The sequence below is a fragment of the Macaca nemestrina genome, chromosome 17 (assembly GCF_043159975.1).
Source record: "Macaca nemestrina isolate mMacNem1 chromosome 17, mMacNem.hap1, whole genome shotgun sequence".
Lineage (NCBI taxonomy): Eukaryota > Metazoa > Chordata > Mammalia > Primates > Cercopithecidae > Macaca > Macaca nemestrina.
The window spans coordinates 40,550,201-40,575,346 of record NC_092141.1 but is presented as its reverse complement, the minus strand read 5'-3'; the positions used below and the strand labels follow the sequence as shown (position 1 = coordinate 40,575,346).

At 43.4% G+C, this 25,146-nt stretch overlaps 1 protein-coding gene across 4 annotated transcripts in view; it reads right to left on the bottom strand.

Moving 5' to 3' along the window:
- LOC105485220 (ATPase family AAA domain containing 5) overlaps positions 1 to 25,146 on the bottom strand; it is a 68,398-nt gene that overhangs the window by 35,069 nt on the left and 8,183 nt on the right. For 3 of the 4 annotated variants that reach the window (XM_071082673.1, XM_071082672.1, XM_071082670.1), the window contains exons 4-10: positions 22,959 to 23,123; positions 18,764 to 18,890; positions 18,209 to 18,290; positions 6,519 to 6,703; positions 4,678 to 4,835; positions 3,210 to 3,372; positions 492 to 674 (exon numbers count right to left, since the gene is read on the bottom strand). In XM_071082673.1, the coding sequence (XP_070938774.1) occupies positions 492 to 674; positions 3,210 to 3,372; positions 4,678 to 4,835; positions 6,519 to 6,703; positions 18,209 to 18,290; positions 18,764 to 18,890; positions 22,959 to 23,123 (1,063 nt within the window). The remainder of the gene's footprint in view (positions 1 to 491; positions 675 to 3,209; positions 3,373 to 4,677; positions 4,836 to 6,518; positions 6,704 to 18,208; positions 18,291 to 18,763; positions 18,891 to 22,958; positions 23,124 to 25,146) is intronic. The other variant, XM_071082671.1, reaches the window with a different exon arrangement.

The window sequence follows — 25,146 nt, the reverse complement described above, 5'->3', positions numbered from 1 at the left end:
GGCTCACACCTGTAATCTCAGCACTTTGGGAGGCTGAGGTGGGTGAATCATGAGGTCGGGAGTTCGAGACCAGCCTGGCCAATCCCGTCTCTACTAAAAATACAAAAAATTAGCTGGCGTGGTGGCGGGCTCCAGCCCGGACAGCTGTGCAAGACTCCATCTCAAACAAACAAACAAAAAATTATCTGGGTGTAGAGGTGGGCGCCTGTAATCCCAGCTACCCAGGAGGCTGAAGCAAGAGAATCGCCTGAACCCAGGAAGTGGAGGAAGGTTGCAGTGAGCCAAGATCGTGCCATTGCACTCCAGCCTGGGCGACAAGAGTGAAACTGTGCCTCAAAAAAAGAAAAAAAAAAGAAAAAGAAAATCTAAAATTAAAATACAACTGAATTAAAATTTTTAAAAAAGAATATCAAAATCTTCTACTGCTTTGGTTTCCACTTTACATGTACTCAAAGCAATCTGTTTCTTTTGGGATGTTTTAGAAAATATACCTTTGGAAGAATCTAGCTTTATCCCAGAAGAGTTGTTTATTTTGCCAAGTTCTTCTGACTTCCTATTGGTCTTCTCCAGATTTTTTGAATACTCATTTGGTTTCTTTCTTTTTGACTTAGAATTTTCTGCTTCCACGCGTTTCCTTTTGGTTTCTTTATGACTGACATCAGCCTCTAGTTCTACTTTGGGAATTAAAGAAATGCATGTACTTCTTACTAATCAACAAAAACCAGTAACATTAATATCACTTCCAAGTATCCAATAGTCTTGTAACTTTAAAATGAAAAAGCAAGCCAGGTGCAGTGGCTCAGGCCTCTAATCCCAGAACTTTGGGAGGTTGAGGTGGGTGGACTGCTTGAGTCTATACGTTTGAGACCAGCCTGGATAACATGGGGAAACCCCAGCTTTACTAAAGATAGAAAAATCAGCCAGGGGTGGTGGCGTGCACCTGTAGTCCCAGCTACTTGGGAGGCTGTGGTGGGAGGATCACATGAACCCAGGAGATCGAGGCTGCAGGGAGCCATGATCACACCACTGTACTCTAGGCTGGGTGACAAAGTGAGACTCTGTCTCTTAAAAAACAAATAAATAGGCTGGGCATGGTGGCTCACACCTATAATCCCAGCACTTTGGGAGGCCAAGGCGGGTGGATCACACCGCTGCACTCCAGCCTGGATGACAGAGCAAGACTCCGTCTCAAAAAATAAAAATAAAAATAAATAAATAAACAAACAAATAAATAAGCCAGGCATGGTGGCTCACGTCTGTAACCCCAGCACTTTGGGAGGCTGAGGCGAGTGAATCACTTGAGGTCAGGAATTCGAAACCAGCCTGACTGACATGGTGAAACCCCATCTCTACTGAAAAATACAAAAATTAGGCATGGTGGCAGGCGCCTGTAATCCCAGCTACTAGGCAGGCTGAGACACCAGAATCACTCAAATCCAGGAGGCAGAGGTTGCAGTGAACTGAGATTGTGCCACTACATTTCAGCGTGGGTGACAGAGCAAGACTCTGTCTCAAAAAATAAATAAAATAAAATAAAATAAAATAAAATAAAAAGGCAAGAATCGCCGGGCGCGGTGGCTCAAGCCTGTAATCCCAGCACTTTGGGAGGCCGAGACGGGCGGATCACGGGGTCAGGAGATCGAGACCACCCTGGCTAACACGGTGAAACCCCGTCTCTACTAAAAAATACAAAAAACTAGCCGGGCGAGGTGGCAGGCACCTGTAGTCCCAGCTACTCGGGAGGCTGAGGCGGGAGAATGGCGTAAACCCGGGAGGCGGAGCTTGCAGTGAGCTGAGATCCGGCCACTGCACTCCAGCCTGGGGGACAGAGCGAGACTCCGTCTCAAAAAAAAAAAAAAAAAAAAAAAAAAGGCAAGAATCAAATATACTGAACGCAAGCTGGAGATTTTAATACTTAGACTGTCTTTTATACAAGCTATATAAGCTAAAATTATCTAAGGCATTCCTTAAATGAATAATATTTCAACATAATTAAAGCTATCTTTGGGTTGGCATTTTTGGAAACTGGCAGGGATTAATGTTGCATATTGCATTGTACAAGATACTCTTACTTCAGCTGAACAACTCTCCCTGCCAACTGTAAGCAATGTTGTCTGCAGTGAACACTTCCAAGTGTCAATGGTTAAGTCTTAGTGTTTTCAAAACTGACATGTTAGGCAAGGCATGGTGGCTCATGCCTGTAATCCCAGCACTTTGGGAAGCTAAGGCGGAAGGATCACTTGAGCCCAGGAGTTCAAGACCAGCCTGGGCAACATGGCAAGACCTGGTCTCTACAAAAAATACAGAAACTAGCCAGTCTCATAACCCAGTCTCAAAAAAATAAATAAAAATTTAAAAATAAAATAAGCTAGGTGCAGAGGCGCAAGCCTGTGGTCCCAGCTACTCGGGAGGCTGAGACACAGGAATCACTTGAGGTCAGGAGGCAAAGATTGCAGTGAGCCAAAGTTGCACCACTGCATTCCAGCCTGGGTGACGAGCAACACTCTGTCTCAAAAAAAAAAAAAAAAAAAAAAAAAAAAATTGGCCAAGCACAGTGGCTTACGCCTGTAATCCCAGCATTTTGGGGGCCTGAGGTGGGTGGATCACCTGAGATCAAGAGTTCAAGACCAGTCTGGCCAACATGGTGAAACCCCATCTCTACTAAAAATACAAAAATCAGGCCGGGCGCGGTGGCTCAAGCCTGTAATCCCAGCACTTTGGGAGGCCGAGGTGGGCGGATCACAAGGTCAGGAGATCGAGACCACAGTGAAACCCCGTCTCTACTAAAAAAATACAAAAAAAAATTAGCCGGGCGCGGTGGCGGGCGCCTGTAGTCCCAGCTACTCAGGAGGCTGAGGCAGGAGAATGGCGTGAACCCAGGAGGCGGAGCTTGCAGTGAGCCGAGATCGCGCCACTGCACTCCAGCCTGGGCAACAGCGTGAGACTCCGTCTCAAAAAAAAAAAAAAAATCAGCAGGGTGTCGTGGTGGGCTCCTGTAATCCCAGCTACTTAGGAGGCTGAGGCAGGAGAATCACTTGAACCCAGGAGGCGGAGGTTGCAGTGAGCCAGGTTTGTGCCACTGCACTCCAGCCTGGGCGACAGAGCAAAACTCCATCTCAGAAATAAAAATAAAAATAAAAATAAAATAATAAATAATATAAAAACTCAAAACTGGTATCTCAACATAAATGATAATAATTATCACTAACCTTGTTTACTATGACACTCAGAAGAAAGTACTTGGTGCTCAATTCGTTTTTTTAGGAGTAAGGGAAAATATTTTTTCAATGAAAATTCAGGATTTGACCACCTAATTTCCTCAAGCAAAAGATTTCTTACTTCTTCAGTAAATTCCTTCCTTGTCCTTACGAACTGCAATAAAGAATAAAATGCACAATAACAGACCATCATCTATTCATGTTAATTACAATACTACCAACCACTTTCTGTCCATCATAAATCAGTATCAACGTAAGATTAGCTTTAAGCCGGGCACAGTGGCTCACGCCTATACTCCCAGCACTTTGGGAGGCCGAGGCAGGTGGATCATCTGAGGTTAGGAGTTTTAGACCAGCCTAGCCAACATGGTGAAATCCCATGTCTACTAAAAATACAAAAATTAGCCAGGCATGGTGGCACATGCCTGTAATCCCAACTACTAGGGGGGCTGAGGCAGGAGGATCACTTGGACCTGGGAAGCAGAGGTTGCAGTGAGCTGAGATCATGCCACTGCACTCCAGCCTGGGCAACAGGTCGAGACTCCATCTCAAAAAAAAAAAAAAATTAGCTTTAGTCACTAAATATAAAACTTACGAAGGATTAATTTATTTCTCCCTTTGAACAAATTATATCTATTAGATTATACGACCGACTTATAAAGTATCTAAATGTGCTATGTTTTTAAAGCTCTATGGGTATTTAAAAGAAATGTGTGCTACAATTAGGATTTATTTTTAAATATTAGGCTGGGTGCAGTGGCTTACGGCTGTAATCCCAGCACTTTGGGAGGCCGAGGCAGGAGGATCACCTGAGGTAGGGAGTTCAAGACCAGCCTGACCAACATGGAGAAACCCCGTCTCCACTGAAAATACAAAAAACTAGCCAGGCCTGGTGGCGCATGCCTATAATCCCAGCTAGTAGGGAGGCTGAGGCAGGAGAATTGCTTGAACCTGGGAGGTGGAGGTTGTGGTGAGTCAAGATTGTACCATGGCACTCCAGCCTGGGCAACAAGAGTGAAACTCCATCTCAAAAAAAAAAATTAGACTCAGTTGGGCGCGGTGGCTTAGGTCTGTAATCCCAGCATTTTGGGAGGCCGAGACAGGCATATCCACAAGGTTAGGAGTTCAAGACCAGCCCGGCCAAAATGGTGAAACTTCATCTCTACTAAAAATACAAAAATTGGCTGGGCGTGGTGGTGTGTGCCCGTAGTCCTAGCCACTCGGGAGGCTGAAGCAGGAGAACTGCTTGAACTTAGCAGGCAGAGGTTGCAGTGAGCCAAGATTGCACCACTGCACTCCAGTCTGGGCAACAGCGAGACTCTGTCTCAAAAAAAAAAAAAAAAAATTAAACTCTAGGACAACACTTGAGGCTATAAGAGTAGATATCCAAAATTTTTTTTCCTCTGCAAGATGTAAGGGAAACGCTCTACAATGGATGAGCTATTTATTTAGTACTTACCACAGCAGCAGAGTTACTGCTTTTCAACTTTGAATTCAATGTTGAAAATTCACCAAGAGCAAGAACACATTTTGAGAGATCTATCACTTTAGTGTTCAGTTCTTTAAATTTAGTTAAGAGAGGACAAGAGGGTGGTTTCAAATGCCACAAACAACACCCTAAAGAAAAATAGAAAAATATCTTAATAAACCTTATTTATATACTATCCATTTACTGAATGTCAAATATGTAAACACGAAAAGACTTGACAACTACATAATTAACACAAACGTACCAAAAACCCACTGACTATAAAGGGAACAAAATCCTACCCTCCAACAAATAGAATTAATAAAAATCACCTAGACTTCCCTCTCAGTTGTTAAAAACAAACAAATATTAACAAACTTTCCTTTCTTTTCAAATCAACCTTGATACTCAGGTTAAAACTTTTAAGAGGGCCAGGCACAGTGGCTCACGCCTGTCATTCCAGCACTTTGGGAAGCCAAGGCAGGTGGATCACTTGAGATCAGGAGTTCGAGACCAGCCTGGCCAACATGGTGAAACCCTTTCTCTACTAAAAATACAAAAATTAGCCAGGCATGGTGGTGCACACCTGTAATCCCAGCTACTCAGGAGGCTGAGGCAAGAGAATTGCTTGAACCCAGGAGACAAGGTTGCAGTGAGCTGAGATCTCGTCACTGCACTCCAGCCTGGGCGATAGAGCAAGACTCTGTCTAAAAAAAAAAAGAAAAAGAAAAACCATTTAGGAGGCAGTTAGCATTCTGGTCTAAAGCTAAACTTTGAAGTTAGACCAGGATTCAAACCCAACCTCTGCCACTTACTAACCTTGTGAGCACTGGCAAGATCCTATATCTTAAGTTTCTTCACCCTCACATTCAAAGTGAGGGTGATAATTATAATACTCAACCTCTTAAAGAGTTGTTATTAGGATTAAACTAGATATGTATATGAATTGCTCAGCAAAATTCCAGACAATAGTAAGTGTTCAATAACTCTGAAGGGTGTAAGAGAGGTTCCCTCTGTGCTTGCCTCTCTGCTCATCTACAAATAGATATGCTAAGTTTTATAGCAGCACTCCTGTGAAAATGAGTTTATCAAAATGAGGCAAGAAAAGCATAACTAATTCCTACAGTTGAAGATACTATTCGAAAATGCTATATGAAGCTGTACTAGTAAAAAAAAAACAAGAAAGTCTTCATCAATTGAATGGCCAGTGGCAGAGATGGAAAATAAGAAAAAGTAGAATTACTGAAAAGACTAGCTGGGAAATTCCCACGTACAGAAGAGAGGCTAAACTTTTTTTTTTTTTTTTTTGAGACAGGGTCTCGCTCTGTCACCTAGGCTGGAATGCAGTGGCATGATCATGGCTCACTGTAGCCTTGACCTCCTAGGCTCAAGTGATCCTCCCACCTCAGCCTCCCAAGTAGCTGGGACTACAGACACGCACCATCATGTCTAGCAAATTTTAATTAATTAATTTAGTTAGTTAGTTTAGAGACAGGATCTTGCTGTGTTGCCCAGGCTGGTCTCAAACTCCTGGGCTCAAGCTCTTCTCCTGCATTGGCCTCTCAAAGTTCTGGGATTACAGGCATGAGACACCGCACCCAGCCTATACCATTTTACACAAGAAACTGGAGCATCCATGAGTGCTGGTATCCACAAGGTGGTCCTGGAAACAAACCCCATGGATAGTGAGAGAAATTGTCCTTAAAATTCCCACTAAAGTTACCATAAGAATGATAATTAAACCACAGCCTCATCTTTAAGAAAGATGACATAGTTTAATGTTACTGCTAACAGTTGAAGAGTAAATATTCAATAATAAAAAACAAACTTACCATCATCCTTTTGTTGTACGTGAATGACTCGCTGGAAACTGGTACTCACTGCATTGTACACATCCAATGCAGCAGCTTTCTTCGCAATTTGCCGTTTCAACAAATCTGGCAAACCACTCATTAGGAAGTCACGCTTTGCTTTGCATTGAACATCATAATCCTGAGATTTTTCAGATATATCTTGACTTTTAAGAAAATGATGTGAAAATGAAAAGCTAAGGTTATAAACATTTAAAGGAATAAACTATCTAGAAAATAAACATTTTTAGGGCTGGGCATGGTGGCTCATGCCTGTAATATAAGTACTTTGAGAGGCCAACGTGGGCGGATCACTTAAGGCAAGGAGTTCAAGACCATCCTGGCCAACATGGTGAAACCCCATCTCTACTAAAAATACAAAAATTAGCCAGGTGTGGTGGCGCGTGCCTGTAATCCCAGCTACTTGGGTGGCTGAGGCACGAGAATCACTTGAGCCTGGAAAGCAGAGGTTGCAGTAAGCCAAGATTGCGCCACTGTATTCTAGCCTTCCAGCCTGGGCGACAGAGTGAAACTGTCTCAAAAAAACAAAAACAAAAACAAAACAAAAACCAGAAAAGAGAAGAAACACTTTGAAATTTAATTTTTAAAAATTAAATAAATTGGCAGGGCGTGGTGGCTCACGCCTATAATACTAGCACTTTGGGAGGCCAAGGAAGGTGGATCACCTGAGGTCAGGAGTTCGAGACTAGCCTGGCCAACATGACAAAACCCCGTCTCTACAAAAAATACAAAAATTAGCTGGGCATGGTGGTGGGTGCCTGTAATCCCACCTACTCAGGATGCTGAGGCAGGAGAATGGCTTAAACCCGGGGGCAGAGGTTGCAGGGAGCCAAGATCATACCACTTCACTCCAGCCTGGGTGAAAGAGGGAGACTCCATTTCAAAAAAAAAAAAATTAAATTAAATTAAATTAATAAGATGTATTAAATTCAATAAATTAATATTTTAGGTAATACATTTACCTAAATATAAAATATATATTAGGTAACTTTATATAAAATATTTAAATGTTAGCTTTATGTATAAAATATAATTATATAAATAATTCATATAATTTATATATAATTATATTAAAATTTTACGTTTTAGAATTTATATAAAATATTGACAAATATTAATTTTATTAAATTTAATTAATACATTTAGGTAATAAAATTACCTAAAATATTAGCTGGCCAAATTCTTTTTTGCTTATCACAAAAATGAAAGTCTACCCATGTTACGAAATTAAGGCCGAGGCCGGGCGAGGTGGCTCAAGCCTGTAATCCCAGCACTTTGGGAGGCCGAGACAGGCAGATCACGAGGTCAGGAGATCGAGACCATCCTGGCTAACCCGGTGAAACCCCGTCTCTACTAAAAAATACAAAAAACTAGCTGGGCGAGGTGGCGGGCGCCTGTAGTCCCAGCTACACGGGAGGCTGAGGCAGGAGAATGGCGTAAACCTGGGAGGTGGAGCTTGCAGTGAGCTGAGATCCGGCCACTGCACTCCAGCCCGGGTGACAGAGCAAGACTCCGTCTCAAAAAAAAAAAAGAAATTAAGGCCGGGCACGGTGGCTCAAGTCTGTAATCCCAGAACTTTGGGAGGCCGAGACGGGCGGATCACAAGGTCAGGAGATCGAGACCATCTTGTCTAACACGGTGAAACCCCGTCTCTACTAAAAAATACAAAAAAAATAGCCGGGCGAGGTGGCGGGCGCCTGTAGTCCCAGCTACTCGGAAGGCTGAGGCAGGAGAATGGTGTAAACCCGGGAGGTGGAGCTTGCAGTGAGCTGACATCCGGCCACTACACTCCAGCCTGGGCGACAGAGCAAGACTCCGTCTCAAAAAAAAAAAAAAAAAGAAATTAAATAAAAATAAGTATGTATAGAAAAAAGTGACTTAAAGGACATCCACCAAAATGTTAATGGGGGCTATCTTTGGGTGGTAGGTGAGTTTTCTCCCTCTTGTCTTTTGTTTTCTTGCTAAACAATCAGAAAAAAAAAATCACTGTCATATAACAAAAAGTTAATACAAGAACTTCTGATGCAATATTGTTACCAATGTAACAGCAGGAAAAGTAGGGTCATTATTATTGTCTCAGTTTTGCCCAGTTTATCTTCAGATTGCAAATCATAGGAAGGCTGACTACAGTGGTAGAAGACGGACAAAGACAAAAGGGTGGGGAGAATGGGAGGTTGGAGTGGTTGAAGATGGCGTGTCACAGCTTATATGTCCCTCCTAGCCTGCCCGTAGAAAGAACAAGACTCGGCCGGGCGCGGTGGCTCAAGCCTGTAATCCCAGCACTTTGGGAGGCCGAGACGGGTGGATCACAAGGTCAGGAGATCGAGACCATCCTGGCTAACCCGGTGAAACCCCGTCTCTACTAAAAAATACAAAAAACTAGCCGGGTGAGGTGGCAGGCGCCTGTAATCCCAGCTACTCGGGAGGCTGAGGCAGGAGAATGGTGTAAACCCGGGAGGCGGAGCTTGCAGTGAGCTGAGATCCGGCCACTGCACTCTAGCCTGGGCGACAGAGCGAGACTCCGCCTAAAAAAAAAAAAAAAAAAAAAAAAAGAAAGAAAGAACAAGACTCGCAATACTCTGTGCAATTAGATGTTTGGGCTGGTAATTCAAAAGAGGCTACAAAAACTTTTTCTGTATTTGTTTTCCTTTCCTCTTTGAGTGAAATGAAGGGAAAATAAGCTATGAAGCCAGACAGATATTGAATGAGATATCTCTTTTCTTTTTTACTGTTTTGTTTTTGTTTTTTTGTTTTTTTTTTTTTTTGAGACGGAGTCTCGCTCTGTTGCCCAGGCTGGAGTGCAGTGGCCGGATCTCAGCTCACTGCAAGCTCCGCCTCCCAGGTTCACGCCATTCTCCTGCCTCAGCCTCCCGAGTAGCTGGGACTACAGGTGCCCGCCACCTCGCCCGGCTAGTTTTTTTTTTTTGTATTTTTTTAGTAGAGACGGGGTTTCACTGGGTTAGCCAGGATGGTCTCGATCTCCTGAACTCATGATCCGCCCGCCTCGGCCTCCCAAAGTGCTGGGATTACAGGCTTGAGCCACTGCGCCCGGCCTTCTTTTTTACTGTTAATTGGAGGGAAGGAGGAAAAGATGGGTATACTTGTAGTTAAATTAGTATGTCCCTATAGCAGAAGGTAGGTGTTAAGGAGAGGGGTACAAGGTACTAATATAAAATATATATGTTATATATGATGTATCATATGTTACATATATATTACATGCATATACATATGTTACACACATAGAAATAGTTTTAAATGTTTGTGTGTGTGTACACATATACATACGTATATATCTGGTATGGTTTGGATGTGTGTCCCCTCCAAATCTCATACTGAAATACAAACCAGGTGCAGTGGCTCACGCCTGTAATCCCAGAACTTTGGGAGGCTGAGGTGGACAGATCACCTGAGGTCAGGAGTTCAAGACCAGCCTGGCCAACATGGCGAAACCCCATCTCTACTAAAAATACAAAAATAAGTTGGCTGTGGTGGCAGGTGCCTGTAATCCCAGCTACTCGGGAGGCTGAGGCAGGGAGAATCGCTTTAACCCAGGAGGCGGAGGTTGCAGTGAGTCGAGATGGCATTCCAGCCTGGGTGAGAGAGGGAGATTCCATCTCAAAAAAACAAAAACAAAAACAAAACAAAAAAAAACAACCTCCAATGTTGGAGGCAGGCCTAGGTGTTTGGGGTCACAGGGACAGATCCCTCATGAATGGCTTGGTGCTGTCCTCACAGTAATGAGTAAGTTCTCAATCTATTAGCTCACCCGAGAGATGGTTGTTTAAAAAAGGCTGGCACCTCCTCCTCTCTCTTGCTACTTCTCTGGCCATGTGACAGGCCTGCTCTCCCTTCACCTTCTGCCATGAGTTAAAGATTCCTGAGGCCTCACCAACAGCCGAGCCGATGCTGGTGCCATGCTTGCACAACCTATAGAGCTGTGAGCCAAATAAACCTCTTTTCTCTATAAATTACCCAGTCTTAGGTATTCGTTTATGGGAATGCAAAACAGACAAACACAATATCCTAACTTTATCTACTGAAAAGGCCTAGAAGCACTGCCACATAAGGAGCAATGAATTTAATGAACACCTAGACCTTCATCTCTAATTACCATCCTCCACAAAAAGGAACCAGGGGTCGGTAGAGAAATGGCTTACTGCAGAGCTGAGACAGGGCAAGTAAAACAGAAGCCTAGAATATCTTCCTGTTCGAGAAATTAAGAAATGCTCCATAAATTATGAGGACTTATCAAAGGGACATAGAAACCAAGCTGAAGAGCTCACACTGGCCAAATTAAAAACAATTTGAGCATCAAAATAAGTAATATGAATGGGTTATAATCCACTAAATAAAATAAAAATGAAGAGATAAGTAAATAAACTGAGGAGATAAAAAAGCTCTTCCTTATAGCGGCCAATTAACAAATAAAGAAAGAATGACTGCAGTGGAGAATCACCATTTGGAAACCATCATCATGTGGTTAATTCCATTGGAATTCGTCAACATTAAGGCCCATAATTGAAGGTTTGATGAGAAACAAGATTTTGGCATTTGGCCAGGTACAGTGGCTCACATTTGTAACCCCAGCCAGGAGTTCAAGACCAGCCTGGGCAAAATAGTAAGATCTAGTCTCTATTTTTAAAAAAGCAAAAGAGGCCAGGCAAGGTGGCTCACGCCTGTAATCCCAGCACTTTAGGAGGCTGAGGTGAGCAGATAACTTGAGACCAGGAGTTTGAGACAGCCTGGCCAACATGGCAAAACCCTGTCTCTACTAAAAATACAAAAATTAGCCAGGTATGGTGGAGGATACCTGTAATCCCAGCTACTTGGGAGGCTAAGGCACAAAAATCGCTTGAACCTGGGAAGTAGAGGTTGCAGTGAGCCAAGATGGTGCCATTGCACTCCAAAGCAGTCCTCCTGTCTTGACCCTTGACCTCCTGGTCTCAAGCAATCTGCCCACTTCCGCCTCCCAGAGTGTTGGGATTATAGGCGTGAGCCACTCTGCCTGGCCTACGCTTAGGAATTTTTTTTTTTTTTTTTTTTTGAGACAGAGTCTCGCTCTGTCGCCCAGGCTGCAGTGCAGTGGTGTGATCTCGGCTCACTGCAAGCTCCGCCTCCCGGGTCCACGCCATTCTCCTGCCTCAGCCTCCCAAGTAGCCAGGACTACAGGCGCCTGCCACCACGCCCAGATAATTTTTTGTATTTTTAGTAGAGACGGGGTTTCACTGTGTTAGCCGGGATAGTCTCAATCTCCTGACCTTGTGATCCACCCACCTCGGCCTCCCAAAGTGCTGGGATTATAGGCATGAGCCACCACGCCCAGCCCAGAATTTTTTAATATATATTTTTTAAATAATGATTTTTTAATACATCATTTGCAAATAAGGATAGTTTTACTTCTCCCTTTCCAAACCTTTATGTCCTTTAATATATTCTTCTTTCCAAATTGAACTATCCAGGACCTCTAGTAAGAGATGTCTTAGAGCATGGAGGATGTTATGATAAGTGAAATAAGCTGAACACAGAAAGATAAATACCCCATATTCTCACTCCTATGTGGAAGCTAAAAAAGTTAACCTTAGCCTGGGTAACACAGCAACAACTTGTGTCTACCAAAAAAACAATTAGCTGGACACGGTGGTGCACATCTGTGGTTCCAGCTATTTGGGAGGCTGAGATGGAAGGATCACTTGAACCCAGGAGGTTGAGGCTGCAGTGAACTGTGAGCGCACCACTGCACTCCAGCCTGGGCAACAGAGCAAGTCGCTGTCTCAAAAAAAAAAAAAAAAAAAGAAAGAAAAGAAAAAGAAATCTCATAGAAGTAGAAAGTAGAATAGTGGTTAATAGAGGTAGCAGAGGTGAGGGGAGAGGGAGACGTAGCCAGAGGTTGGTTAACAGATATAAAAGTATAGCTAGATAGGAAGAATAACTTCAAGTGTTCTACAGGGCTAATAAAACAAAAATTTATTATATATTTTCAAATTTTGAAGAGCAAAAAAAAAATTTTTTTTTTAACGACCGGGTCTAGCTCTGTTACCCAAGCTGGAGTACAGTGGCGTGATAACAGCTCACTGCAGCCATGACCTCCCAGGCTCATGTGCACCTCCTGTCTCAGTCTCCCAAGTAGCTGCGCCTATAGGCATACACCACCATGCCTGGCTAGTTTTTTATTTTTTTTTATAGAGATGGAGTCCCACAATGCTGCTCAGGCTGGTATTTTTCTGTTTTTATACCAATACAACACACTTCTATTACTGTAGGTTTGTTCAATGTCTTGAAATCAGGTAGTGTAAAGGCCTTCAAATTTTTCTTCTTTTTCAAGATTATCTTATCTATTCTAGGTTCTTTATGGGATATCCATACAATGAATACTACTGAGCAAAAATATAGCCAGGCACGGCGGTTCACACCTGTAATCCCAGCACTTTGGGAGGCCGAGGCAGGCAGATCACTGGAGGTCAGGAATTTGAGACCAGTCTGGTCAACATGGTGAAACCCCGTCTCCACTAAAATTACAAAAGTTAGCCAAGCATGGTGCCAGGCACCTGTAATCCCAGCTAGTCAGGAGGCTGATGCACAAGAATCACTTGAACCCGGAAGGCGGAGATTGCAGTGAGCAAAGATCATGCCACTGTACTCCAGCCTGGGCGACAGAGTGAGACTTGGTATCAAAAAAAAAAAAAAAAAGAAAGAAAGAAAAGAAAAGAAAAGGAAAACTAATGATATATTTGATAACGTGAATAAATCTCAAAATCATCATGCCAACTACAAGAAGCCAGACACAAAAGAGCATATGCTATATGATTTCACTAATATAAAATTCTAGAAAATATAGATTAGTATAAAGAAAAGAGACTGGCGTTTGCCTGGGTTGGGTCCACTTAGAGAATGGACTACAAAAAGAGCATGACAAGTCTGAGGCAAGTAACGGAAATAACTTGGTATCTTGATTATGGTGGTTTCACCGTGTGAACAACTGACAAAGCTCACCGAAATATACACTTTGAATTGATAGAATTGACTGTGCATTGTGGCTTATGCCTGTAATCCCAATACTTTGGGAGGCCAAGGTGGGTGGATCACCTGAATCCAAGAGTTTGAGACCAGCCTGGGCAACATGGCAAAATCCTGTCTCTACCAAAGAAAAAAAAATACAAAAAATTAGCTGGGTTGCCAGGCGCAGTGGCTCACGCCTGTAATCCCAGCACTTTGGGAGGCCGAGATGGGCAGATCATGAGGTCAGGAGATCGAGACCATCCTGGCTAACACAGTGAAATCCCATCTCTACTAAAAAAAGTACAAAAAAATTAGCGAGGTGTGGTGGTGGGCGCCTATAGTCCCAGCTACCCGGGAGGCTGAGGCAGGAGAATGGCATGAACCCGGGAGGCAGAGCTTGCAGTGAGCCGAGATCGCGCCACTGCACTCCAGCTTGGGCGACAAAGCGAGACTCTGTCTCAAAAACCAAACAAACAAAAAGATTAGCTGGGCATGGTGGCACATGCCTGTAGTCCCAGCTACTTGGGAGGCTGAGGTGGGAGGAAGGATCACCTGACCCTGAGAGGTCACGGCTGCAGTAAGCTGTAATTGCACCACTACACTCCAGTCTGGGGATGAGAATGAGACTCTGTCTCAAAAAAAAAAAAAAAAAAGTCAGATAATGCCCAGTGTTGGCAAAGATGGGCAGCTACTAGAACGCTTATACATTGCTGGTGGGACTGTAAAACCGAACAACCAGTTGGGACAACAGTTTGCCAGGCTCTCATAATGTTAAACATGGACCTCCCTAATGACAGAGCAATTCCACTTGTAGGTATTGACCCAAGAGAAATGAGAACACTTGTCCATACATGTGGATAAGAATATTCATAGCAGTCTATTTAATAATAGTCAAATACTGGAAATAACCCAAATGCCCATTAATAAAGAATAAATTAAAAATATTGCAGTAGGCCGGGTACAGTGGCTCACACTTGTAATCTCAGCACTTTGGGAGGCCGAGGCAGGCGGATCACGAGGTCAGGAGTTCAAGACCAGCCGGGCCAACACAGTGAAACCCTGTTTCTACTAAAAATACAAAAAATTGGCCGGGCGCGGTGGCTCAAGCCTGTAATCCCAGCACTTTGGGAGGCCGAGACGGGCGGATCACGAGGTCAGGAGATCGAGCCCATCCTGGCTAACACGGTGAAACCCCGTCTCTACTAAAAAATACAAAAAAAATTAGCCGGGCGTGGTGGCGGGCGCCTGTAGTCCCAGCTACTCGGGAGGCTGAGGCAGGAGAATGGCGTAAACCCGGGAGGCGGAGCTTGCAGTGAGCTGAGATCCGGCCAGTGCACTCCAGCCTGGGCAACAGAGCGAGACTCCGTCTCAAAAAAAAAAAAAAAAATACAAAAAATTAGCTGGGCGTGGTGGCAGATGCCTGTAATCCCAGCTACTTGGGAGGCTGAGGCAGGAGAATCACTTGAACCCAGGAAGCAGAGGTTACAGTGAGTGAAGATCGCACCACTGCACTCCAGCATGGGCAACAGTGCAAGACTCCATCTCTGTCTCTCTCTCTCTCTCTCTTTGTCTCTCTCTCTCTATATATATATTATATATATATGGTAGCATATTCATATAATGAGTACTATTGAACAATAAAAAAGAACAGACAACCAATATGCTACCTTGCCGGAAAGAAGGTAGAGACAAAAGTATACCTACTGCAGGATTTCATTTATACGAGAGTCTAGAGAAGGCAAACTAGTCTATATCAACAGAAAGCAGATAAGAGATTACATGGGATTGGGCAGAAATTAACTGCCATGAGGCACAAGAAGATTTTTTTGAGAGTGATGAAAATGTTCTATATTTGTATTGCGGTGGTAATTACAGATATGCACATTTGTTAAAACTCAAACTGTGGGCTGGGCACAGTGGCTCATGCCTGTAATTCCAGCACTTTGGGAGGCCGAGGCAGGCGGATCACCCGAGGTCGAGAGTTCAAGACCAGCCTGACCAACATGGAGAAACACCATCTCTACTAAAAATACAAAATTAGCCAGGAATGGTGGCGCATGCCTGTAATCCCAGTTACTCAGGAGGCTGAGGCAGAAGAATCACTTGAACTTGGGAGGTGGAGGTTGGGGTGAGCCGAGATTATACCATTGCACTCTAGCCTGGGTGATAAGAGCAAAACTCCGTCTAAAAAAAAAAAAAAAATAGAAAATAAAACTCGAACTGTTGGCCGGGCGCAGTGGCTCACGCCTATAATTCCAGCACTTTGGGAGGCCGAGGCAGGCAGATCACAAGGTCAAGAGATCAAGACCATCCTGGCCAACATGGTGAAACCCCATCTCTACTAAAAATACAAAAATTAGCTTGGCGTGGTGGTGTGCGCCTATAGTCCCAGCTACTCGGGAGGCTAAGGCAGGAGAATTGCTTGAACCCAGGAGGCAGAGGCTGCAGTGAGCCGAGATTGCGCCACTGCACTCCAGCCCGGCAACAGAGTGAGACTCCGTCTCAAAAAAACAAACAAAACAAAACAAAAAACTCAAACTGTTTACTTAAAATGGGCACATATTATTATATGGACAATATATCTGAATGAAGTTGATTTAAAAACATGTATGTGTGCACGTGTTTGTGGGTGTGTATACTATGCAAAAGCAGCCAGACACAAAAGAATATACACATGAAGTTTATCTGATGTTCTAGAATAGACAAAATTAATCTATGGTAATAGAAATCAAACTAATTGATGAAAATAGAAATCAGAAAATTTTGGTAATCTTGTGGTGATGGTGGTGGTGGAGATAATAGGAAAAAGGACACAAAATATTTCTGAGTTAAAAGGAAGATTGTTATTTCTTGATGAGATGGACTTGTCAAAACTGCATACTTAAGATGCGTGTGCTGGGCGTGGTGGCTCATGCCTGTAATCCCAGCACTTTGGGAGGCCGAGGCAGGCAGATCACGGGGTCAGGAGATTGAGACCATCCTGGCGAACATGGTGAAGCTCCATCTCTACTAAAAATACAAAAAAATTAGCCGGGCGTGGTGGCGGGCGCCTGTAGTCCCAGCTTCTAGGGAGGCTGAGGCAGGAGAATGACGTGAACCTGGGAGGCGGCAGAGCTTGCAGTGAGCGGAGATCGCGCCACTGCACTCCAGCCTGGGCAACAGAGCGAGACTCCGTCTCCAAAAAAAAAAAAAAAAAGATGCATGTTCTTAACAACATATAATTATACCTCAGTAAAACTGAAACAGAAAACAAAGATAATCTGAACTCACATTGCTCCTAGACCTGATCTTCCATCATGCCACCCAGGCACATAAACTAGAACTTACATGTCATCCTATATACCTTCCTCTCCCATACCCTCACCCCCACAAATCTCATTAATCATCAAGAGATTTTTTTTTTTTTTTTTTTTTTTTTTTTTAGACGGAGTCTCGCTCTGTCGCCCAGGCTGAAGTGCAGTGGCCGGATCTCAGCTCACTGCAAGCTCCGCCTCCCGGGTTCACGCCATTCTCCTGCCTCAGCCTCCCGAGTAGCTAGGACTATAGGCGTCCGCCACCTCGCCCGGCTAGTTTTTTTTTTTTGTATTTTTTTAGTAGAGACGGGGTTTCACCGTGTTAGCCAGGATGGTCTCGATCTCCTGACCTCGTGATCCACCCGTCTCGGCCTCCCAAAGTGCTGGGATTACAGGCTTGAGCCACCGCGCCCGGCCCATCAAGAGATTTTTAATTCATCTCCGAAAATCTTTTTGCATGTCATCCCCAACAACCTAGTCCTATCTCCATCATCTCACAATACCTGGACTCCTACATGCACTCTAACCCCTCTTCCATTCTATTCTTTATCCAGCAGGCCGATTAAACTTCCAAAATCCAAATCTGTTTACGTCCATATTTAAGTTTAAAACCCTTTGGCTGCTTCTTATTTGCTCTTAACATAATGATAAAATCCCTTAGCAAGGTCTCCAAGGTCCTATGTTGGCTAGCACCCACCTCTCACCCTTGCTCTCTGTGCTCCAGTCACACTAGCATTCTATCAGTTTTTGGTTATTTAGCAAGCGCCTTCCAGCTACAGGGGCTTTACACGGACAATTCTCTCTGGCTGAAACACAGTTCCTCCTCCTGATGAACTCCTGCTCATCCTTCAGATTTCAGTTCAGACGTCATTTCCTCAGTGAAGCCTTCTTTAACCAGACCAAACCTCCTCAATACGAATTATACCTCTCCTTAGCACAACTGCAATTTTTCATTTGTTGGCCCAATGAATGTTTAATCATAGACTATCTTCCATCTCCACTTAAGTCACATGAGGACAGGGAATATGTCCTGTCTTACCCCCATAATATCTCTGATACCAAAAACAGTGCCTGGTACATACTAGTAGGTATTTAAATATTTACTGAATAAAATTTATTATCAACTTTTTGTATTTTTGGTTTGCTTATTATTCTGTTTTGCCTAGCGATGGCCAAAGTATTTGCAAAAAAACAAGACATTCAAATAGCAGTGGCAGCATTGTCAATATTTTCAGCTTTGAAACTGGACTTACTAGAGCTTCAAATGATAATTCACATGCTTTCTCATCAAAGTAAACGAATCAATACAAATACATTCCATAAAATATTTTGGCATTTAAAAATCTGTATTGGACTGACCTGTTTTCATCAAAACCAGGGACAGGATCAGCTGCTTTTTGTGCTTTTCTGGCAAGAAATAAAGGAGCGACTTTCATTTTTCCTTAGAAAAACAAATACTTAGGTTAGTATCAATGTTTACCATCTCATCTTTAGCTACTTTCTTTCTTTTTTTTTTTTTTGAGAAGGAGTCTCACTCTGTAACCCAAGCTGGAGTGCAGTGCCACGATCTTGGCTCTCTGCAACCTCCGCCTCCAGGGCTCAAGCAATTCTCGTGCCTCAGCCTCCTGAGTAGCTGGAACTACAAGTACACACCACCACACCCGGCTAATTTTTTGCCTTTTAGTAGAGCAAGACTCTGTCACCAAAAAAAAAAAGAAAAAAGAAAAACTCTTCACTATATCATAACTTTACTTACTAAATAGAAATATAATACAGGTAAAATTTTATGTAAGATACTAAATTTCAATCATCAGCACATTCAGAATAATACCCCAAAACACAAAAACAAAACAAAAACCCCAAAACGTTCTAATATACATCATAAACATCATAAATGTTATTAAATCTGATTACCAGGTACATTTTTAGTGGATGTGTTGAGTTTCTTTCCTAGCACATCATTCAAACACTGAAGTTTCTTCTGATTTTTCTCTGGATGCTTTAAAGCAGTAGGACTTGAATCTATTATTATAACAGAATCCTAAGACAAAATAGGAGAAAAAATGTAATTAAATCATTTAATATCATTGAAATTTCAAAAGAATCACAGTGATAGAAATCATACAAAATATAATTAGCAGTTCCATACACCTCCCATCAGATATTATCTGATTGAAACAGAAAACACATGATAGAATAGCAGGAGTCCATGCTTACATCATACAAGTTTATATGATATCAGGGTGCGTTTATTATGACCATAGGCTTTCTTTTTTATTTTTATTCTTTTTCTTTTGAGTTGGAGTCTCTGTTGCCCAGGCTGGAGTGCAGTGGCACAATCTTGGCTCACTGCAACCTCTGCCTCCCAGGTTCAAGAGATTCTCCTGCCTCAGCCTCCTGAGTAGCTGGCATGAGAGGTGCACGCCACCACACCCGGCTAATTTTTGTATTTTTAGTAGAGATGGGGTTTCGCCATGTTGGCCAGGCTGGACTCAAACTCCTCACCTCAGGTGATCCGTCCACCTTGGCCTCCCAAAGTGCTAGGATTACAGGAGTGAGCCACTGCGCCTGGCCTCATGTTTGTTTTTTGTTTTCTTTTTGAGATAGAGTCTCGCTCTGTTGCCCAGGCTGGAGTGCAGTGGCGAGATCTCAGCTCACTGCAAGCTCTGCCTCCCGGGTTCACGCCATTCTCCTGCCTCAGCCTCCCGAGCAGCTGGGATGACAGGCACTCACCACCACGCCTCGCTAATTTTTTGTATTTTTAGTAGAGATGGGGTTTCACCGTGTTAGCCAAGATGGTCTCTATCTCCTCATCTCATGATCTGCCAGCCTCAGCCTCCCAAAGCGCTGGGATTACAGGTGTGACTCATGTTTTTTTTTTAATTGAGACAGGGTCTCACTCTGCCACCCAGGGTAGAGTGCAATAACATGATCATGGCTCACTGCAGCCTCAACCTCCCGACCTCAAGCCATTCTCCCACCTCATCCACCCAAGAAGCCAGGACTACAGGCGCACACCACTAGCCTGGCTAATTTTTGTATATTTTGTAAAGCCAGGGTCTCCCTATGTTGACCAGGCTGATCTCGAACTCCTGGACTCTGGCAATCCTCCCACCTTGGCCTCCCAAAGTGCTGGGATTACAGGCGTGAGCCGCCAGGCCCAACAAGGCTTTCTTTTTTGAAAAAGCAACTAAGGTTGGGCATGGTGGCACATGCCTGCAATTCCAGCACTTTGGGAGGCTGAGGCGGGCAGATCATCTGAGGTCGGGAGTTCAAGACCAGCCTGAGAAACATGGAGAAACTTCGTCTCTACTAAAAATAGAAAATTAGCCGGGCATGACAGCACATGCCTGTAATCCCAGCTACTCGGGAGGCTGAGGCAGGAGAATCACTTGAACCCAGGAGGCAGAGGTTGCAGTGAGCCGAGATCGCGCCATTAACTCTAGCCTGAGCAACAAGAGCAAAACTCCACCTTAAAAAAAAAAAAAAAAAAAAAAGGGCAACTAACATATGACCTGGTATTCATATGCAGAAATTTTTAAAAAAGCAACTAATAGACTGTATTCCAAATAAAACAGTTAATATGACCAAGCTATAAAAAGTCTGGTTATAGCCCTGTTGGAACTGTACATCCTAGAAATACATTAGAATGAAGTCTATTATTTTCCTGTCATCAGCATAGATTTACCGGGCACTTACCATGTGTGAGGCAACATAGAAGAAATTAGGAATACACAGACAAAACTCAAGAATTGGCATGAAATGTTACATCTGAATGCAGGGAAGAGAGGGAGAGCTAGTCCATGGGCAGATAGTTTAACTAGTTATAATACAGCATGGTGAGTGCACCATCAACATACAAAAAAATACAAAAGTACAGATCAGGAAAGAAACTATTTGTCTTGAAGGCATCAGCAAGCACATTCATTATTTTCATTATTTTATTTTATTTATTTTTATTTATTTATTATTTTGAGACAGAGTCTCACTCTGTCACCCAGGCTAGAATGCAATGGTGTGGTCTCCACTCACTGCAACCTCCGCTTCCCAGGTTCAAGTGGTTCTTCTGCCTCAGCCTCCAGAGTAGCTGGGACTACAGGCGTACAAGTGCCTGCCAACACACCCAGCTAATTTTTGTATTTTTAGTAGAGATGGGATTTCAGTATATTGGCCAGGCTGGTCTGGAACTCCTGACCTTGTGATCCACCCGCCTCAGCCTCCCAAAATGCTGGGATTACAGGCGTGAGCCACCATGTCCAGCCAATTTTTAATTTTTCTTTGAGAGTCTTGCTCTGTTGCCTATGCTGGAGTGCAGTGGCACAATCTAGGCTCACTGCAACCTCTGCCTCCCGGGTTCAAGTGATTCTCCTGACTCAGCCTCCTGAGTAGCTGGGATTACAGGCTCACGCCATCACGCCCGGCTAACGTTTGTATTTTTAGTAGAGACGGGGGTTTCACCAAGTTCGTCAGGCTGGTCTCAAACTCCTGACCTCGTAATCCTCCCGCCTCGGCCACTCAAGTGCTGGGATTGCAGGCGTGAGCCACTGTGCCCAGCCCATTATTTTATTTATTTATTTATTTATTTATTTATTTTATTTTTATTTTTTATTTTTTATTTTATTTTTTTTTTTTGAGACGGAGTCTCACTCTGTCGCCCAGGCTGGAGTGCCGTGGCCGGATCTCAGCTCACTGCAAGCTCCGCCTCCCAGGTTCATGCCATTCTCCCGCCTCAGCCTCCCGAGTAGCTGGGACTACAGGCGCCCGCCACTTCGCCCGGCTACTTTTTTGTATTTTTAGTAGAGACGGGGTTTCACCGTGTTAGCCAGGATGGTCTCGATCTCCTGACCTCATGATCCACCCGTCTCGGCCTCCCGAAGTGCTGGGATTACAGGCTTGAGCCACCGCGCCCGGCCTTTTTTTTCTTTTTATATATTCAACCAGAAGACTCTCGAATACAAGCACAGCTTTGAAGAGAAGGTGGTAAAATGTTCAGAATAGCCAAAAAGGGAAAACAACCCAAATGTCCATCAGGTGATGAATGGGATATTTGGCAACAGAAAGAAAAGAGATACTGAGGCTACAACATAAATCTTGAAAACACATCCTAAGTAATAGAAGCCAGACACAAAAAACCACGTGCTCTATGGTATCATTTATATGAAATGTCCAGAACAGGCAAATCTACAGAGACAGAAGCAGATTTGTAGTTAGTTGTGGCTGGTGGAATGAGGGGATTGGGGGGTGACAAGAAGAAAAGAATCTCTTTTTGGGGAAATTCGAAAATGTTCTAAAATTGACTATGGTAATGGATGCCCAACTCTGTCACTATACAAAAGTCACTGAATTGTACACTTTAAATGGTGAAATGCATGTATATGAATTATAGCTCAATTAAACTATTTTTTTAAAAAGAGGAGGTACTGGCAATTAGCAGGATCTCAAAGTTTAAGTAGGAATTCCTCACATAGAAGACAGTACCTGGAATGTATATTTCAAGCTGATAACAATAAAACGAATACTGTGAAAACTGCACCATTGAGGGAGAAATGAACAATTCTGTATGACTAGAGCAAAGAGTTGTTTTGAAGAAAGGGAAGAGGGCTGGCACTCTGGTAGGCCAAGGCAGGTGGATCAACTGAGGTCAGGAGTTTGAAACCAGCTTGGCCAATCATCGTAAAACCATGTCTCTACCAAAAATACAAAACTGGCTGGGCGTGTGGGCGTGGTGGTACACACCTGTAATCTCAGCTACTCGGGAGGCTGAGGCAGGAGAATCGCTTGAACCCAGGAGGCAGAACTTGGCAGTGAGCTGAGATCCAGCCATTGCACTCTCGCCTGGGCAACAAGAGCGAAACTCCATCTCCAAAAAAAACAAAGCGAAGAGGTAGTTCAGCCTATGAAAGATCTTGAGTGACTTAAGAAGGATTCAAACTGTATTCTGCAGACAAAAAATGCAGAAGGCTTTTAAAGTAAAACTGAAAATGATAGTGTCTCTACCACTTCAAGCTATCACACAAACCTACTTTATAACTTTATAACGGTTTCCTTCTCCCATTCCAAACAGCAAAATAGGAGAGAATTTATACCAACAGATATTTATAATACTTACTTCCGTTTCTGACAATTTCTTCCTTTCAGGAAGTGTCTGATGTCTAGAGGAGCGCCTTAAGGGTATCACTATTTCTTCAGTCACCTTTGACCTACTGATGTGTAAAGCTTTTGCTTTTTCAATCAACTGTTTTGCTTTCGATATGTTTTTTGAAGCATTGCTTGCCTAGACAAAAAAATTGAAATATTAATTTACATCACAGGAAAATATATTTAATAATAGAAAAAAATACAATCGCAAATCACATTAAATAATCAACAAATGGTTATTCAAATCTTACCAGGGACCTTAAATTGAAATGTGTCTAGTTATTATTAGTTTACCTTTATTTCTTACTTGAAATTATCCAGGTAAATATATTTACATGTGAGTAAAACACCCAAGAGGATGTCTGCAGTATAGACTTGGCAATCTATTTTTTAATTTTAGTCACCAAATTCAGGCAAAGTACTTTCAAATCTGAACAGTTACCCAGCCTATTATATGCATGGTTCTAGGCTGCAGACCATAAAGAAAATAGTATTATAATACACAGACCTTGGCCTCAAGGCTTTTTTTTGGGTTTTTGTTTTGTTTTGTTTTGTTTTAATGGAGTCTAGCTCTGCCGCCAAGGCTAGAGTGCACTGGCACGATCTCAGCTCAGCGCAACCTCCGCTTCCCGGGTTCAAGCGATTCTCTTGCCTTAGCCTCCCAAGTAGCTGGGACTACAGGTGCACGCCACCACACCCAGCTAATTTTTGCATTTTTAGTAGAGATGGAGTTTCGCCATGTTGGCCAGGCTGGTCTCAAACTCCTGACCTCAGGTGATCTGCCTGCCTCAGCCTCCCAAAGTGCTGGGATTACAGGCGTGAGCCTCCACACCCAGCCTCAAGCTTCTTATATGTGATAAAGAAGAAAGAGGCCGGGCACAATGGCTCATGCCTCTAATCCCAGCACTTTGGGAGGCCAAGGTGGGTGGATCACCTGAGGTCGGGAGTTTGAGACCACCCTGGGCCAACATGGTGAAACCCCCATCTCTACTAAAAATAACAAAAATTAGCTGGGCTTGGTGGTGGGCCTCTGTAATCCCAATGACTTGGGAGGCTGAGGCAGGAAAATCGCTTGAACCTGGGAAGTGGAGGTTGCAGTGAGCCGAAATCGTACCACAGCACTCCAGCCTGGGCAACAAGAGGGAACCTCCGTCTCATAAAAAAAAAGAAAAGTAGACGGCTGGGCTCGGTGGCCCATGCCCATAATCCCAACACTTTGGGAGGCCAAGGCAGACGGATCACGAGGTCAGGAGATGGAGACCATCCTGGCTGACATGGTTAAACCCTGTCTCTACTAAAAAATACAAAAAATTAGCTGAGCATGGTGGCGGGGCGTCTGTAGTCCCAGCCACTCGGGAGCCTGAGGCAAGAGAATGGCATGAACCCGGGACAGAGATCCTGGGACAGAGATCGCGCCACAGAACTCTAGTCTGGGGAACAGAGTAACACTTCATCTCAAAAAAAAAAAAAAGAAAGAGTACAAACACGTATAGCGCAATTATACAGTATACTTTATTACTGTGTCTATCATTATGTATATACATGACACATACCTATAGAGAAACAGAGACAGATAGACCAAGAAGATCTATTACATAAAAAATACAGCATAAGGCCAGGTGCAGTGGCTCATGCCTGTAATCCCAGCACTTTGGGAGGCCCAGGTGAGAAAATCACTTAAGCCCAGGAGTTCAGGACAAGCCTGGGCAATATAGCAAGACTCCGCCTCTATGAAAAATTTAAGAATTAGCCAGGCATGATGCCTGTAGTGCCAGCTACTTGGGAGTCTGAGGTGAGAGACTGGATTGCACCTGGGGAGTTGAGGTTGCAGCAAGCCATGATTATGGCACTGCACTCCAGCCTGGGCAACAGAGTAAGACTATCTCAAAAAATAACAAACAAAAAATACAACATAGTAGTTTAGAGTACAAAGAGTATTTCAGGCTGAATCCTTTGGAACAAGGTTGAAAAGGTATTATGATACGGAAAAAGAGCATTAGGTAAGAATAAAGTCTGACCTTTGGGCCTAGCACTGCCATTGGTATACAATGTGACCATGTGCATTTAAATATTATCTTCCAGAGAATGTGCTTTCCATATTGAGTTCAACAAGTTTTTATGTTGGAATTGAGCATACACACACAGAAAGAGGCAGAACA